Source organism: Protopterus annectens, chromosome 5.part0 (genome assembly GCF_019279795.1).
Source record: "Protopterus annectens isolate FY-2018-M chromosome 5.part0, PAN1.0, whole genome shotgun sequence".
NCBI lineage: Eukaryota > Metazoa > Chordata > Ceratodontiformes > Protopteridae > Protopterus > Protopterus annectens.
This window is the reverse complement of record NC_056735.1, coordinates 370,403,543-370,422,886: the sequence shown is the minus strand read 5'-3', so window position 1 is coordinate 370,422,886 and position 19,344 is coordinate 370,403,543. Positions and strand designations below refer to the sequence as shown.

The following is a 19,344-nucleotide window of genomic DNA, read 5'->3' as shown; positions in this document are numbered from 1 at the left end:
AACATATAAAAACAGGAAAAGGTATAAAAAGAGTAAACAATAAATGGAATGAAAAGGGATAGGAAGTAATTATTCAGTTATGAAAGGATCATATCACTGTTGAATCATTTTATAATAGTTGGTCTGAATGGTGGATTATCTTTAAAAGAAAATACAAAAACGGTTATTCATATTGACAAAGAAAAGTAACAAAGAAAAACAAGACTGTTGAAATATTAGAGAAGCACTGGAAAATGTAGAGAACAACAGTAGAGAATATTATGAAGGACATAAAAATGTATAAAATCAAGATAAAAATCAACACTTTATTCTATAAACAAAGATATTTTTTACAAGTAAGACAGTGAAGGACGATGAATAGTGTGATGAGAGAAGTGAAAGATAAAGAGAATAATTTAAAGAAAAATCAGCAACAAATTATGGAAATTGTGATAAATCATGTGGAAGCAGACACTGTCATCTCCCAGAGACTGCTGCTTCTCTGGAATAGACTTCATTTTAACGTAAAACAGAGCTCCTCACTGACCCTACTCAAACGCAACCTAGATAATTGGATGGGAGACCGCAGATTCACCCCTGGGGTGGCTCCCATGTCCCTCATGGATAGGAGTAGCTGGTGTTAATCTCAGACCCACTCTGCTCATACATTTGTTCTGCAAACTACCCATAAAGAACAAATGGGGATACTTGGGATTAACATGGCTAGGTTTGTAAAGGCTCTAGGGCCACTAGCCTAGTAATGTGCTATGATCCTATGGAAGAAATGTTTAGTGTAAAAAAAAAAAAAAAAGACAAAGTGGAAGGATATGGACGGTGAAAAGATCGTTTGAACAAATTAACCAAGAATTTATTAGAGATTACAATATATGAACTAGAAAGTGTTCAAACCATTAAATGTTGAATCTGTTACTGAACCAGATTAAATTGGATTTGTAATGTATGCAACTTGAGAAGATTGGCAGAAAAACTACTTATTATGTATGCTTAATGAATGGTTTAATTAACATTTAAATGATAAAGAACTGAGTAGTGAAATATTAAAATTCATATGAAAAGAAGAAATAAAAATTTGGGGATCACTATTACTAAACAATACAGATTATAAGATATTTATGAAAGTACTGTAGTAAATATTTGAGCATAAGATGCAATATATAATGAAGGAAAATATGTGTAGTTTGAAAGGAAAAGATGTCAAGATGTTTTAATGATAGAGAAATAGTACATGATATTGTAAATAAAGAAGAGATAAAACTTAATGGTAGGTTCTTAGGTTGGTACTAGGTTATCGGCCCTAGGGCCAGTACAAACCTAGCCATAGCAGTTCTCTGGATATTTCCTCCCACAATATTTACTTCCCTGGACCCCTGTCTAGCAGGGTGACTGACGTGATCCCCAGGATGAATTTCCTATCTCCCATCCAATCATCAAGGTTCCTTTTGAAGAGCGCCAAGGAGGTGCTGTGCTTGACATGTATGGGCAGTCTGTTCCAGAGTGTGGGGAGTCTCTGGGTCAGGAATCTATCCCTCCAGCAAGGTTTGTTCATTATGATGACAAGGTTTAGATCCCTGGAGCGTGTGGCTCTGAGGGATTGGGATTTCTTTTAAGTGGAGCATGTCCAACAGCTCAGGGTTTGACATGGCCTTGTATGTTAAGCAGAGATCGCCTCTAAGTAGACGATATGCCACAGAGTATAGCTGGAGTTTTTTTAGACGGTCAGTTATAGGCATCTGCTTTAGACCTGTTATTCTTTTAGTGAGGTATTTCTGTGGCCTATCCAGCTGTTGCAGATGTCTTGTGAGGTACATACTAAGCAGGGCGTTGTACTCTATAATGGGTCTAATGAGGGATGAGTACAGTGGGATAATGACCCCCTTGTTTCTGGATGAAAAGCCCGTAGTGATGAGGTGTGCCACATAGAAGGGTTTCCTGACTGTTGTGGTGATGTGATTATCGAAGGTGAGACCACTGTCCACCTGTGTCCCTAAATCTCTCATCACTCTTTCGGTGTTTAGTGTACTGCCACCTATGTGGTAATTCATGGTTACATGGTTTTTCCTAAAGGGGATAACTATACATTTCTTGGCATTAAGCTTTAGCCCATGGCTCTGGCATCAAGCATCTGTTTCTGTAAGGCCCTTTTGTAGAATATCCACATCATTTGGGGATTCAGTAATGGCTCCCAGTTTGCAGTCATCTGCGAACTATGTTAGCCAGAGTCCTTAGTGTTGGCCTGTATTTCAGAGAAGTAGATGCCAAATAAGAGCGGACCCAGGACTGAACCCTGAGGTACTCCACTTGTCTGGAGCTGGATTTGGAGTCTGCTACTTTTACAGTCTGGGTTCTGTCAGTAAACCAGTTGGCAACCCATTGAGTGATGTAGGTGATAGTAAAGCTTTTCTGTACGACATGATATTTTATGGGATATAATAGATATGAATAATATTAGTAAAAAAATTGTTTTTGATAGCATATGGCTGTAATAAGGTAAGAATTTTAGTAAATGGTTAAGTAGAGAAATAGACATGAATAATGGTATAAAACCGGGATGTTATATGAGCAGTATTTTATTTGCTTTAGTTATGGAAATTTAATCAAAAAACAGAGTGCAAGGTGTACAATTCATTCAAGTGTTGGAATTCCAGTTATGATGATTTACGCGGGTTACATAATTATAATTACTAAAAAACGAAGGTGGTTGAGAAGTTATAATTTACTTCATTAATTGTTTAAAGGAAATAGGTGTGACCTTGAATTAAGAAAAAAGTAAAGGACGTGGAGATAAAATTAAAATAGCGGGAATATAATTCTTCTTGAAAGAAATATCTGTTTTACAGATACATTTTGATAAAGAAAATAATAGAAAGGGATGGGATATTGCATTCAAGGAATTTAAAGGCATTCCTGTATAGATTAGCTTTTAAGAAAAAGTGAGTTTGATTAACTCAGTATTAATAGGTAAGATAGCATGTTTATCAAGTTTTGTTACGATTCCTAGAATGCTTAAGAAATTTTTGTTAGAAATAATTTTCTCTTTTACATGGGGATCTAGATTAATCCTTGTTAAAAGAAGTTTATTACACATGAATAAAGGAGGATTAGGATTGCTTAATCCCATAGTTTATGCTGCATCATTAAATTTATATAAAGTTTTAAAATGTTTAAATGAAAAAGATCATAATTTAGTAACAAGAATATTTAATATAAGTATGAAGAATTGAGGGAAACTGAATAATAAAAGAGTTAAAAAAAATCCAGAATGAAGAAATTAAAAATTATCAACAGAAGATAAATATGTGGAAAATAAAGAATGATGGATTGTAAGAAAATAGAAAAATATGGTACAAAATCATTATGAGAAAATACTATTGTGTTAAACCTTGGGGCAATATTCCATAAGAAAAGATCAGAGCAATTAAAGAAAAAAAAAAAACAAATGGTGTAGTTATTATGTTGAATGTCGGAATTTCTTATGAATACAGGAATAAAGAAATTGCTGGTTAAGGCTAGTATGCCTTACAAAAAGAAGAGTGAAATAATTTGTATTTTGGTAAAGAAGCAGCAGCAGAACATTTATTTTTTTAATGTGAAAGAGTTAAAAATGATGATACAGATTATGTGCAGAAAATTTTGGGGGGTATTTTTAAGGACGACAACAGTATAAATATGGATACGGTTGACTTTGGTTATTATCAGAATATAAGTAAAAAAATAGATATTAATAAAAGTGTTTTATATAGCATGGATAATATGGAATGAAAGAATTAATGAAATTATGTTCATTGAATTATGGATATTGTCATCAATATTAAAAAAGATTAGATTGTGGTCTTTGAAAAAGGAATGGGAGTCAAAGTAAGAAATATGTACGTTTGTGTATTAGTAAAGGAAATGCCGGTAGAAGATACTGTGCCTTACAAAAGTAAAGTGAAAGAGTTTGTATTTTGGTGAAGAAGAAACAGAACATGTCTTTTTGAAATGTGAAAGAGTTAAAAATTATGGTATAGATTATATGCAAAAAATTTGGGTGGAATTTTTAAGGACAATGGCAGTATAAATATGGATATGATTGACTTTGGTTATTATCAGAACAGTAAGAAAAAATAAATATTAATAAAAGTGTTTTTATGTAGCATGAATAATATGGAATGAAAGAATTATGTTCATTGAAATATGGATATTATCATTAATATACATAAATTTATGGTCTTTTAAAAAGGAGTGGCAGTCATAGTAAGAAATATTTAAGTTTGTGTATTAGTTTAAAGTATAGAAATATGAACATGTAAATCACTGTAAATACTAATGCAAATTTGTAAGTGTGTGTGTATGTATATATATATATATATATATATATATATATATATATATATATATATATATATATATATATATATATATCATGTAAAGTCATGGAAAGAATTGGTATGCATAAATTTGTGAAATATTCTTATTTAATTAAGACCTTCATCCAGGTTGAAAGCCTCAGTTGCCAGATTTGATTATAATGAAAAGAATAATTTAACAGCTGTATCACAATTATAATAACTTATCCATGGCTGTAAGTAAATAATCTATTCAGGATCCTTAATGCTGTATCTAAAAATTATGAACTAGCTGAAATAAAAATTGGCCAAGGCATTCATGGATGACCTTTTCTACAAAATAATTTTACCCACATTAATCTTACTTTGTTAATCCAGTACTCTTCATGAGGAAAAAACATATTTTCAACAAGGAAAATCCAATAGGCAAAAAACTTTATTTTAAAAAAGTTTATTTTTGCAGCAAAGGAAATATTTATTTATTATTTTATTTTACATTTGTTGACCGGGATAGTCCATCTGGGTGTGAGCTCATTTTCAGCGGAGGCCCAGGGAGAAAAGCTCCAATAAAACTAGAACAACAGTGACAGGGTACTATGTCGATTTTGCATAGAATTTAACAGAAATATCTAGACACAATAAAGAAAGTACAATGTACAATAGGCACTTTAGTTTAAAGGAGAAAGTTATTACAATATAGTAAAGTCATATGTGTGTGTGTGTGTGTGTGTGTGTGTGTGTGTGTGTGTGTGTATATATATATATATATATATATATATATATATATGGTCTATATTACATAGACGAAAAATCAAAATCTTTGAATGTTTGGATGAGCGAAAACGCAGGTAATTGAAATATTTAAATTAAAGTAAGAATTAGAAAGGGTACTGCATTCTGAAATAAATTTCTTCAGACTGAGGGTACTCAACATGATCTTTTAAAGCTGAGAATGTCCAGCCTAAAATGTGAGAATTTTAATGAGTTTAATATTCATAACTGGAGTTTTTTTATATATAGGTAAAATATTTGTTGTCTTTATTAGTAGAATTTAGGTTCATAGGTGTTTACTAGGCCAATGACCACAAGGGTGAAACATTTACAGACAGAGGCCTGGGAGATGAACCATTTACAAGTTGCATGTGTCCATTAGAGACATAGGTACCAAACCAGGGATGAATGTTCCTGTTCCCCATCTAGTTTTCCAAGTTGTACTTGAATTGGGTTAGGAAGGAACTCTACTTCACATGGATGGGGAGCCTGTTCCAGAGACTGGTAGTCTCTGGGATACATAACTGTCTCCCCAGCAGATTGTAATTATATCACAGACAAGGTTTTAGTCTTTTAGAATGGGTAATTATGGTGCTGTTTTTTTGTGGATATGCAGGAGGTCCATCATAGTGGGGTCTGACAGTGCACTGTATGCCAGGCATAGATCTCCCCTCAAAAGGCTGTAGGAGAAGGAATACATGGATAGGGCCTTGAGGTGGTCTGCACAGGACATTTTACTTACACCCTGTATTATTTTAGTGAGACACCTCTGTGAATGTTCCAATTGTTGGATGTTCTTCATCTCACATTGCTGCAGTCCTTACACTTGGGTAGTCCGCTGTCCTCGGTCGGCCCGAATATCAAAGTATAAGGCTGACGTCGGTCAAGGCGCATTTGACTGACATCAGGACGTCAGGGTACAAATGTGCATGACCGACGTCATATCCTCAGTCTTTTTTGCCGCATGGTCCGATGCAGAAGCAGCGTTGCAAGTGCCGTTCGGCGTTCTGAAATTTTTCGAATTCGGAGTTTCAGACAGAGTCAAAGTTGGCTAAGTACCCGTTGGGAATATTTTAGTTTTTCTTGCCTCAGTGGTTTACCGGATGTCAGAAAAAGTGAATAACTGTATTTCTTGTGGGAAACAGATACCGCATAGAGATTATCATACTTTGTGTATTCCTTGTTTAGGGCCTGAGCACGACGTTGTTGGGTGTCGCTCTTGTGCTAGATTCAATAAGCGCACTATAAAGAAAAGGTTAGATTGTGCCAGGTTAGTCTTCGGGAAGCGGTGCAATTATAAAATGTCGTCGGATGCTCCGACGCCCGCTTCTTCGAAGAAGCGCAAGGACAAAGCAGCTAAGCCTAGGCTAGAAGAACCGTCCGTACCGGACGCCGGATCTTTAGAGGTATCGGTGGAGCCGGTGGTTCCGCCGGAGGTTTCTTTGGAGTCCCAGGGAGAGACTTTGTTATTGCAGGATGTGGCCTCTCAGGAGGCAGGTTAGGCTGAAGGGGCTTCTCAGGTTACTGTACTCCCCTCCCTTCCTAGGGTGGTTAGGCCCTCTCCTTCTGTTTCCAAGGCTTCTCCCAGAGGCAGGCCAGGTTTAGCTTCAGTTGGTGTCACCCCTAGTTCTTCAGGAACTGTGCCCAAGAAGCATATGCTTAAAATGGCAGAAGATTTGATTACTTTGATTAGAGGTTCTTTGCCCCCTCCTGATAAGAGACCTAGGGTGGAACCTGAGCTAGGGAGTTTTGAGCAGGCTTGGATGTTTCAGAGTCTTCGGCTGAAGACTTGCAGGAGTATTCTCCTTATTCTGATTCTGATGTGGATGATTCTACTCCTTCTGCTTCTCCTCCTGAGGATTTTTCTTTTTCAGAGACTCTTCATTCCATGAGGGAGCATTTTAAGTGGGAAGGTCAGGACTTCTCTGATTCCAGGAAAAGGCTTAGGGAATTTTTGTTTTTACCCCAGCATAGGCCTTTGGCTATACCTCCTGTTCTGGATGTGGTGGAAGATGTTTTTGCAGAGGCTTCTCTTAATCCTGATTCTTAAACTGGATAGGTATTACAGGGTGCCTGAAGCTCATAAGTATCTTTTTAAGAGTCCTAGGGCAGACCCAGAAACTGTTAGTCAGGGGCCTAAAGGTGTTAAGTCTTCTGTTGTCAAAAATCCGGTTCCTCCAGATAAAGAGGCCAGGGCTTTGGATAGATGGGGAAAGAAAGTTTATACTTCTTCCACCCTAGCTATGAGGGCTTTGAATTGCCAGTTTCACATGTTGAAATACCAAAACTATCTCCTTTCACAATTGAAGTCTAAGGTAGATGCTCTGGCGGAAGGTATTGAGTGTAAAGAGTTACAAGATTTAGTACATGTTTCTGAACAGGTGGGTAAGCATTCTTTGCAATGTGGTTTTGATGCTGTACAGGCCTCATCTAGGGTGGCTGCCACTGGGTCAGTTCTTCGCAGGCACGCCTGGCTGAGGGATCAGAATTTATCTGACCATGTTAAGACAAGGATTTTAGATGCTCCTTTACAATCTGATGTGTTGTTTGGTTCTCCTGTTGAGGCAGTCTTAAAGAAAATGGAAGACAAGGCTAAGTCTATGCAGACTGTTAAAGATTTTTTGCAGGTTCAGCCTCCGAAGTTTAGTAGAAATTGGCCTACCAAGGGGTGGACGTATCCTTCTTATGATTCCCAGTCTAGGGGTAGGTCTAGACATGGTAGGGGCAGAGCTCAGGGCTCTTTCAAGCCTAGAACAGGAGTTCACCTGCACAGTCTTGGTGAGGGCAGGGGTCAGTCCTTTCGTAAACAGACCCAATGACCTACCTTTTCAGCTGCCAGAGCCTTCTCGTCTGGCAGCACCTTTGGGAGGAAGGTTGGCACTTTTCAAGGAAAATTGGAGTTTAATTACCCAAGACAGATGGGTATTGGATATCATACACCACGGTTACAGGTTTTATTTCCATACCTTGCCTCCTTTCAAAGGCATGCCAGACGTTCCTCCTCAGCAAAGAATAGAGGCTCACAAACAAATTTCTCTGTTACTTCAAATAGGGGCCATACAGCCGGTCCCTATGCCAGAAGTGGGCCTAGGATTTTATTCTCGCCTGTTCCTAGTACCAAAGAAAGGGAACACATGGAGACCAATTTTGGATTTATCTACCCTCTACACTTATCTGGACATTCCCAAGTTCAAAATGTTGACGTTACAACAGCTTTTACCTCTGCTGGGCAAAGATCATTGGATGGTAACTTTGGATCTCAAGGAGGCTTACCTTCATGTTCCTATCAGACTGAGTTGCAGGAAGTATCTGCGTTTTCGGGCTGGGACTTCTCATTATCAGTTCTCTGCATTGCCCTTTGGCTTATCTACTGCGCCCAGTGTTTTCACGAAAGTTCTGGCTCCAGTGATAGCTTTCCTCAGGCTAAAAGGAATACAGATCTATCCTTATTTGGACGATTGCCTGATTCTGGCTCAAGGAAGGGACGAGCTTCTTCATCATTTGGAATATGTGATAGCAGTGCTAAGATGCCTGGGGTATTCTGTGAACGAAATAAAGTCCAGTCTAGTACCCTCTCAGGACATGTGCTTTCTGGGTGTAAGACTGAATACAGCATCCCAGATGGCCTTTTTGACCCCGGACAAACAAAAGAATCTTTCCCTTTACTTTCATCAATTGTCTCATCAGTCCAGGCTGACTGCAAGGACAGTCCTTCAAGCCTTGGGGTTCATGGCATCTTGTATTCTGGTGCTTCCCAATGCCAAACTGCATATGAGGAAGTTACAATGGTATCTCAAAATGTATGGACACAGCACTGCCAGGATCTGGACACTGTCATTCAAATAATACCTTGCATTCAAAAGGAATTGTTGTGGTGGGCTCAGGAATGTCACCTAAACAAGGGACTCTCTGTGACCCGGCCAGAGGCAAGTCAGATTCTAACGACAGATGCCTCAGACAAAGCTTGGGGAGCTCATCTGAATGGAAAGTGGATACAAGACAAGTGGCCTGCCAGACTACAACATCTACATATCAACTTGAAGGAGATGTTAGCAGTCCAGTTTGCATTAATAGCTTTCAAGGATTTACTTCTTCCAGGGCAGGTGTTGATTCTAACAGACAACACAACTGTCATGTGGTACATCAACAAGCAAGGGGGAACACATTCTTATCCTCTATGCAGGCAAGCAATGATTTTGTGGGAGACTGCTCTCAGTTTACAGCTAAATCTTCAGGCAAGGTTTCTGCCGGGAGCACAGAACTCCTTAGCAGATGTGTTGAGCAGGCAATTATGGATCCCCACGAGTGGAAATTGGATCCTCATGTATTTCAGAAATTGACAGTGTCATGGGGAACTCAAGACATAGATCTGTTCGCTTCTCCACTAAACCACCAGCTGCCAAAGTTTTGCACGAAAGGTTTCATCCCACAGCTTGGAAAGTGGATGCTCTTTTTTTCAATTGGAGCAATCTTCATGTGTATGCCTTTCCACCTCTGCCTCTCCTCCCAAAGGTACTACTAAAGGCCAGACAGGACAAGCCAAGGATGATTTTGATAGCTCCAGATTGGCCTCGACAGCATTGGTACCCATTACTGAGAAGCCTGGTGCGGAGCCTCCATGGCCTTTGCCTTGATTCCACACCTGTTGTCTCAGGAGGACAGTCATTTGCTCAATGTCAAGCTTCACTCTCTTCACCTAACAGCCTGGCATATTCTGTTTTGAACCATAGTGGGTCTCAACTTCCACAGCAAGTTTTGAATGTTATTTTGGAAGCTAGAAGGCCTAGTACAAGGAAAGTGTCAACAGATAAATGGAAGAGATTTTTATTTTGGAGTGCAGCAAAGGATTTTGATGTTTCTGAGCCTAATTTAAGTGTGGCTCTTCAATATCTTACTGAGTTACTGGACAAAGGTTTGTCCTTCTCTTCTATTAAGGTTCATGCTGCAGCAATTTCGCTCACTATGATTGTGACCCACCATTGTTTTCTCATCCTTTGTTCAAGCAATTTCTTAGAGGGGCAAAGAATATAAGACCCCCAAGAGCTCCTACTCCTGCTTGGGATCTCAATTTTGTGTTGGAGAAACTTACTCTACAACCTTTTGAGCCTGCAGCTACTACCGAGTTGAAATATTTATCATGGAAGACTGCTTTTTGTTGGCCATTACCTCTGCAAGAAGGGTTTCTGAGTTGCAGGCCCTTATGGCGGTTGAGCCTTTCTTAATTTTCCATAAGGATAGGGTATCTTTACGTACTAATCCTTCCTTTATGCCTAAAGTGGTTTCTAGTGTGGCTTTAAACCAAACTATTCATTTGCCTACTTTTTATGCAAATCCCCAAAATAAAGGGGAAAAGATTTTGCACACTTTAGATGTACACAGGCAGTTGCGATATTATTTGGACAGAACTAAAGGGTTCAGGCAGTCTCAGCAGTTATTTGTTTCTTTTGCTTTGAGTTCTCAGGGCAAGCCTGTGTCAAAACAAACTATTTCTAAGTGGATTGGGTTTTGCATTGCTTTCTGTTATTCCCATCATGGCAAGGAGATTCCAGCTGGGATTAGGCCTCATTCCACTAGGGCTACTGCCACTTGACAACTTTTTAAGGGGTGGCAACTAAAGATATTTTGGAGGCAGCTACTTGGAGTTCAGTGCATACTTTCTCTAGGCATTATCACCTTCCACTTTATTCTAAATCTAGGGCTGGTTTTGCCACTGCTATTTTGCAGGGCATTTTGGCAGCTCCTGCTTCCTTATAGTTTTGCCATCCTCCCTTACCTCTGCTTTGGGATTCTACCCAAGTGTAAGGACTGCAACAATGTGAGATGAAGAACATAGTACAGTTTTGTACCTACCATAAATGTAGATGTTCGAAGATCCACATTGCTGCAGTCCAATTTACCCTCCCTCCTTCCCCTCTGTGGTTAGAGGCGGTTTTGTGGGTTGGGTTGTCAATATGGTGTATATTGTATATATTGTACATATTTTTAGTGCAAGGGTGGTTGGTTGGTTGTTTGCTGTCTTTTGGTTTTGACCTTTCTTTTTAGGGTCTTCTGACATCTGGGGCAAGAAAAGACTGAGGATATGACGTCGGTCATGCGCATTTGTACCCTGACGTCCTGATGTCAGTCAAATGCGCCTTGACCGACGTCAGCCTTATACTTTGATATTCGGGCCGACCGAGGACAGCGGACTACCCAAGTGTAAGGACTGCAGCAATGTGGATCTTCGAACATCTACATTTATGGTAGGTACAAAACTGTACTATATGCCTGGTTAGGTAAATACCAAAGAGGACATTGTACTCAATGGTAGGTCTGATGAATGCCAAATACAGTGGAACAATGACTTCCTTGGACTTGGATGCTATACCTTTGTTTATCAGTTGCACAACATAGAATGATTTCCTCACTAGTGTAGACACTTGATGGTCAAAGGCCAGATTACTGTCTGAGCGTGTCCCTATGTCCCTGACTACTGGGGTCAATTCTAAGAGGTGTGTTGTCAATATGATAGTTATCAGGGGTGGATGGCTTCCCAAAGGATACCATTTTGTATTTCTTGGCATTTAGTTTTAGTCCATGGCTCTGACACCAGTTGGTTGTGTGTCTCAGCCCCTCCTGGAGACCATTTGTGTCAGTGTGACATTCAGTGACAGCTCCTAATTTGCAGAGATCTGCAAATTTAGTCAGCTAGAGACCGCTGACATTGCCTTGACTTCAGAGAAGTAAATGCCAAAAAGGAGAGATCCAAGACCTGATCCTTGAGGGGGACTCCACTTGTGACTGGCATTTTGTAGAGGTGGACTCCCCAATTCTAACTTCCTGGGTTCTGTCTGTGAACCAGTTAGCTATCCATCTGGTAACGTACGAGTTTGTACCTAACCAGAGAAAGTGTGTGACCATTATAACTTTGTGAATAGATTATTAATTGATGACAATATCTCATTAAGTCCATCTACATATGCAAGAATTTTGTGTGTATAATTTAAAATATTACATGGGATGTGTGACACCCGTGCACTGGCCCAGCAATCAAGGAGCCTCAATCCTCACCACTACACCAGTGAGGGCAGTCCACATAGGGGAAGATAACAAATAAACACACAGCAAAGTATAATTTCCCTTAAGAGCACACAGAGATCACAGTCAGTCTGGGGCTGGTTTCTCCCTGTCTCTCCAGATCCTCAATAAGACTCCCCAGTGGCACAGCTATGGGGTCCAGATCTCAGCCTAGTGGACAAGCTAAAGCCTCCAGCACCCTCTCTGTCCAACCAGTGCTTCGTGTCCTTGCTGAAGTAGCTGACACATACATACTTTGAGATAAGAGTTATATACACCACACAGACACTCCTGGGGAAGGCTGGCAGAGGTTCTCCAGCTGTGCCCCTTTTACCCAGACTATATAGTAGAAATCATTGCCACCACCCACTAATATTTATCAGTTACGAAAAGGCCCTTATGAAAGGGTTCCAATTATACTGTGCAGTATTATTATCCAAATGGTAAGTGCAACTGAACAGTCAAGGCTTATTTGGAGTGGCTTTGTACAGTATTACTATATATATGCAATGTACTCTAGAGCTTAAATTATCTCTACACAAAACAGCCACAGTTGAAAGGTTTAAACATATTTAATAATAAAAACATGACAATACTTCTTACCACGCAGTGCTAGTTAAGAGTTCAGAGATCACAGAGAAATACTTAAAATAATACAGTAAAAAATTTCTGACATCAGTACAGAAAAAAATAATCTAATCTTCCTAGTTCCTAGCTATATCTAAGAGAAAACACAGTTCTAAAATAAACTTTACATATAGAACACAGGCAGTGGTGTTGAGTTGGATGTTCTCATGACAATTGCTAAATGCACTGAGTATCTCTCTACTTAAAATGTTAACACAGTACCACTGATTCATTTCAGGTTACATAATTTCTTTCTGGTTCGCAGGCTAACAGAAACTCAGAGGTTAATAGCCCTTTTGATCTTGCAGCTGGTCAGGAAGCCAGAACAATAAAAGGAATTATACATGCAAATTCTAGCCATTAACTCTGACCTCAAAACAGTAGGCAGAATGCCTCCCTCTAGACATCCCGGCTACGAGTTTTAGATCAAAGAATTTCACAATGCTTGACTTATCAGCTCAGAGTGCACTGTTGTTACATTTTTTTCAGTTCAACATCCAATATAGTCTTTTCACATTTAAGAGAACAAGCCTGTGGCTTACATTAATACTTACAAATGACAGAATTATGTACAAAATTCTATCTAGCTAGGCTGGCAGCCTTCACCTATCTTCACAGGATGAAAGAGTGATCCTGCATAATTGAATGCATAATATGGTTATCCTTGTTTTATTTCCTTATATTGTTTAGTTTTAATGAATAACAGCTAATTATTGTAAGAAAATATTTGGCTTCAGAGAGTAATGCCAACCTCAAATGTTTTATGTCTACTGGGATACCAGTATGATCTAAAATGTGCAGTAAACTGTCAGTTAACCAGAACTCAAGCAACTGGCAAAAAATATCGAAGAAATACAGAACAATTTTCATGTGTTGCAGTTTCTGTTTTCCCCCACAGAAACATTCCTTGTGTTTTTAGAGTTTGAGTTTTAAAAAGGAAGATGGGAATAAATTCCTTCTTGGCCCAACCTGAGAACAAGTCAACCAAACAAATAGTATAGGGTACAGTATTAGTCAGGCCCATTTTTAATAGTAACTCTCAAGCAACCAGAAACTACAGTTTTCCGGCGTCTACCAGTCCCCATGGGTGCCGGTTAATTGAGAGTTTACTGTAAAATAGTTGTCATTAATAGAGTCCAAACATTTCTGTTCATCTGATTAACACAGAGTCGCATAAAGAATGACCATATTCCTGGCTGCTGGATAAGTTGTTGATCATAGGTAATATTTTGCATTTCCATATCACTATGTAGAATTGCTTTAGATTACTTATGCCTTTCTTTGAATGTTCCAGCAGTTTATCTTTGTGTCATGGTGGCCAGTATTAGTTAGTTTCTAAATGCAATGTTTAAATCCGGACTTTTGCAATGTAATCTAATGCACACTGAAAAGTTCTGTTTCATTTTAATTTCAGAATAACTCCTGACTTTAGACTCCCAAGGTCATTATTTATTCCTTTTTTTTCTGTGTGACCTCAAGTTTAGTCTATTTAAAAATTCTGCAAGTCTATGGGAGAGAGTCTTTTGCAGCAGTCTTTATTAATACTTGTACAGTCGAAGAAGCTTACTCTCTCTACCATATGTGGTCCATGCACTGACTGCTGCCTTTTTTGCTTGTTTATGTCAACATGTAGCTTTCTTTTACTTTAACATATACGATGTTGATTAGGAATTAAAGGGACTGCCATGCAGCTGTTTGGATGCACTCTGCTTGTTTAACCTTTGCTTAAAAGTTTTACTCTGTTGTTCATGTGACACCCAAATCTACAGTGATAAAACCTGTACTGTCACCATATCCACATTCTAGGATGGTGAATTTGTAAAACCAGTGTCCTGTTCTTGCTCAAGTTTTACTTCACCTCAGGCATCTGTTCTTGGACGTCTTCGCTATCCCATGCAATAGAGAGGGTAGAACTATACAAGACCACTGACACTTAGAAGTTGAAACTTCCTAAACTGCTATGTCAAACTCTGTTATTGACTATGCCTTCATTTATAGCCATAATGCATGGTGCACTTGAATAATTACTGCTGCCACCACAGTTAACCAGAGATGAAAACAAAACATGTGTTTTACCAGTTGCTTTGGGAAGTCCTTTTCATGTGGCCTGAAAAAAAATGTCCTCCTTAAACACTCAGTACTATCAAAAGTAAGACAATACACAGCTTCTCTCTCTGTAAGTTAGTTTTAAATATTCAAGAAACAGGTGAGAAGAAAACAAATGCAGTATTTTCTTTTATCAGAGAAAGCTCGTCTTTTGTGATGAGTGGCAGCATAACCCAACTTGAGAAAAATGTAAGTGCTGATCACTTGTCGCACACTTGCAGTCAACACTATGTTCCTCACAAACACGTCATTTATTTGCACCACAACATGTGTGGGATTTGTGCATCAGTTTAATTTAGAATTTGCAGGCATGTGAAAAGTTGTTGGAAACTTGTCTTAGTACCAAACATTCAGGTGCTTTACAAGCCAGTGCATTCCATATGGCCAGTGCTCTTGTCTGCCTCCTTTAAGTGCCAGATTCTTATAGCCACCTACCTTAATTAATTCTTATGGTAACATTTAACCCATTGCATGCTGTACTCTTTCAAAAAGATGTCTGCTGAGGCAAAATTGTTTATTTAGTTTGATAAGAGGAAAGTGAATTGGTCCGAAAGAACCACTCCCCCTTTGACCACAACATGGAGCAAGTGTAGGTGTAATTTGAACTTGACTAAAGGAAGTGTATCACAGTGTATCTACTGTGGACAATCCCACTCCTGGCCAGTACACTGCTAAGGTATAATAGAACATATTTTTGTAGGGAGGCTGTGCCCCTCTACATCCCCCCTGATATGGTGCCCCCTGCCCAAACACCACCAATGTCTAAATATGTATCTCCAAGTTTGCACCATCTCACAGAAAAGAGGGATAAATATATTCCTTTTTTCTGAGATGGAGTGACCTCTGAAGGAGTAAAAAAAAGTACACACACACACACACACACACATATATATATATATATATATATATATATATATATATATATATATATATCTAGAGAGAGAGATAAGAAGTGAGGGAAGAGGGTACAGAATCTCCACATCAGGGTTACAGGTGGGCATGGTCTTCCTGCAGAATTGCTTTGAAATTAACTTTTACTTTTGTTATGTTGGTCAGTAGATCATGCATCAGGAAAATCTGCTTTGATAGTTCCAAGTAGACCTTGGCAGTATGATGTTTGTTGTACTTGCTTAGGTTTTCATGCCAAACTCTCAAGCTAAGTACATTTTCTGTTGATGTTCTTGAGCTTTGCCACATTAGTGCACCTGTTGCATGTTAGATGGACATCAAAGAGACATGCATTTCCATTTCGGTTCAGCAGCAGGTAACTTGAAGCTGTTAATGCAGACTGATCCTCATAATGATCATTGATTAATTACAGTGGTCACTGTCCAGTCCCATGCACAGCATCTTATAATGATCACTTACAGGAGTCCGTCATATGTCCAAACTCTGTTCCAGTCAGTGTCTGCATGCTGTACCATGTCAGCTTTGTTTCATGCTTTCTGGTTATATACCTAGTGTTACAGAAAGTTGTGGTGCTGTTCAGTACGACTTTGAGGTTATTCTAAGAAAAATCGAGATTTGATGGGACTAATTCAAGAGTAACAAATTCCTTGTTTTGAACTGGGTATGCTTTAGCTAGAAAGGACAGTATTCTGGAAAACATTGGCTTTCTTGTACCTTTAGTCTTGTATTTATATAAGCATAATCATTTTAACATTTTCAGAAAAATAAAATGTTTACTTTTCCAGCAACACATGTAAAACACAAAGATACTGGAACACAGTTGTGATGTAATACATTTTGTTGGACCAGCACACGTTTTGCAGTTCAAATATTGTCGTATTTCTTCTGCAGTACTTGAGTCATACATGAACATTCAGTCTTTCATTGGGCTCCTGCAAGACCTAAAGCTTGGGTGATTGAAAACCCTATGTTGGTGCAATAAAAGGTATTGCATCACATTTGTGTTCCAGTGTTTTTTGTTAGTGGATCAATACTGCATTTCTTAAATTTTTTTCTACCTAGCATGTATGTAGTGACTGTTATAGTTGTTTTTTTTTTGTGTGTCTACAAGTTAAGCGTGGTTGTATTAGCAAATGCATAAAACCATACAGCTGTTTTTCTTTTTTTTGTCAGTTTGTACCGTGTAAGATAGGTTTTCTTCCTGTATTTACAGATGAACCCCAGACAGTGGAGTCATATTTCTGAAAGTGCCAAAGACCTGGTGCGACGTATGCTTATGTTGGACCCTGCTGAAAGAATAACAGTTTACGAAGCACTCAATCATCCTTGGCTTAAGGTCAGCTCAGTTTTTGAAAGATTTTAGTACATCTAAAAATACACTGAAAATAGTCTTATGTGAGTTAACTAATACTTTGCTAGTAATAATTTTGTTTCCATACTCTGTGTAACACATGAATAATCACACTCTTTTTTCAGAGTGTAACTGTTGCCATCAGGGGTCAGAATTGCAAGCCTTGGTTTGCTGTAGTGACATATTCAGACTGACAAAATACACACTTGTTGGTTGCAGAAATGAAACCCAAACTACTGAATGTAATTACATTAAGCGTAGGACTAGCAATGGCAAACCCTAATAATTTATTTTGCTTTCATCCTAGTACATTTCCTGCAAACTGTGATTGATCTTAATTGTAGAATCAAACACTAGTACAGATTATCTATGGCTGGTGTGTGTGTGTTTCTCTAATTATTATGTTTTTTTTGGAGCTTTTAGTAAAGCTGAAAAACAACAAACTTGACCAACCGATGATTCTTGGTTATGCTCCTCATATTTCAGATTGTGTCATAAATTGCAGTTTTCTTTTGGAATAGAGTACACTTTTTTCTTTGTGGGGGAATTGTACTGAAGTACTTCACACAGTTATTACTGCAGTGCACTGTTTAGCTGTTGCCTAACTCGTAACCCGAGGCTCACTGCTGACTGTTGTCAAGTCAGTAGCACATAATCATGTGAATACCAGCAAAAATCTGCATTTTTATCACGAAAACCAGTATTCTGCCCTTTTTTCTCTTGCTTCAGCTTACCATCTGCTACTCAGCTGCTCTCCTCTTGAAGCTGCCTGACAGGAGAGAAAGGGAATGGAAAATCTGGGCTCAGATGGGTATTACCCCATTGAGCCTTTTTGTAGTGGTCTGTGAGAGCATCTCAGTGCAGTTATCAGTCTGCAGGATCATTTATGCTTGTGATAGGGCTTTTTCTGTGCTCTACCCCTTGCCCTGGCATATGAGGACTTGCCTGCTCTGGACCCTAATATGGCTCGACCAACCCACACATTCTAGCTTGGCAGTTGTTTGGAGTCTTGGCCTCTACCAGACCTCAAGGCATCCACCCACCATGCTCCCTTCACCCAGGATAGATTTCCATCCTCCCTGCCATCCCATTTGGGTACCCAAACCACTAGTTGAACTTTGGTTGACTGGGCCATAGTTCAGGGTTTATCTCTTTACATCACTAGGATTGCATTCATTGATGCACTTTGAGTATCCATATGTAGCTCATTGACATAATGCTAGGAAATGCAAAGATTTTGTCTTGGAAATGCGTAAAAAGAGAAGCATTTTTGGAGGAGGAGGGTGAGTTCATCATCAGCACAAGGACTAGCTACACATTAAGACCAAATTATTATTTAGTACCCTTCTTTTTTTATTTATCCTTTGTATTTATTTATTTATACTTCGTTGACTGGGATAGTCCCACTATGCTAGTGGCATAATTTGAGGGTAGATGTGGGATGGTGTTTATGCTACTTGGGCAAATTTGGACAGGACATCAGGGAACTTCTCCTGCTGTTTAGTGTACAGGGATACAGTCAGACTTGACACTTCCTGCTTTCAATCTGAGCACAAAGGCAGCTCAGAGAAGCAGGGAGCAGCAAGGAGATGAACAGTAGGCATGATAATTTTGTGGGGATTATTGGAAAGTGTTGATGGAATAAGGCAGAAGGCAGTCGAGCCTTGCCAAGAGACTTTTCAACTATAGGATGTATTAACAAAGGAGACAAAAAAGTGATGAGAGGGTGGATAGGCAGAATGAATTGTTAGTGAACGAAGTCAAAGCTTCACAAGTTAAGGAGATGTTGTTTCAATACAGTTATTCAAGGGAGAGGCTGAATTGCAATCAGAGTGTTTTACAACCCTCCTCAAGTCAGGAAGGTTGTGGGATGTCTACTTAAAAGATTTAATTGAGCAAATTGAGCTGCAAGGTGGTGTTGTAGGATGAGATAATGCAGAGGATACAATAAGAAGCAGAAGACATAAGAAAAGAAGAAGTCATACATGCAAATCATAAAAGAAGGCGAAAAAATGAAAAAAAGAAAACTGAGATGAAAAGTAAGTATCTTGTTAAGAATAACCAGTAAGAAGGAAGGGGGACTTGAGAGGTATGAAATATGAGACAATGTTACTGCACCACTGGGTATTTCACCCAGAAAGGTAGGAGAGTTTATTCATATTAATACAGAAATTTTGTGAAATTTTCTTTGAAACTGGA

At 38.7% G+C, this 19,344-nt stretch overlaps 1 protein-coding gene across 7 annotated transcripts in view; it reads left to right on the top strand.

Moving 5' to 3' along the window:
- The window catches only part of CASK (calcium/calmodulin dependent serine protein kinase), a 4,132,188-nt gene that overhangs the window by 2,576,049 nt on the left and 1,536,795 nt on the right, over positions 1–19,344 (top strand). For all 7 annotated transcript variants that reach the window (XM_044072334.1, XM_044072332.1, XM_044072333.1 and 4 more), the window contains exon 8: positions 17,008–17,130. In XM_044072334.1, coding sequence (XP_043928269.1) covers positions 17,008–17,130 — 123 coding nt within the window. The remainder of the gene's footprint in view (positions 1–17,007; positions 17,131–19,344) is intronic.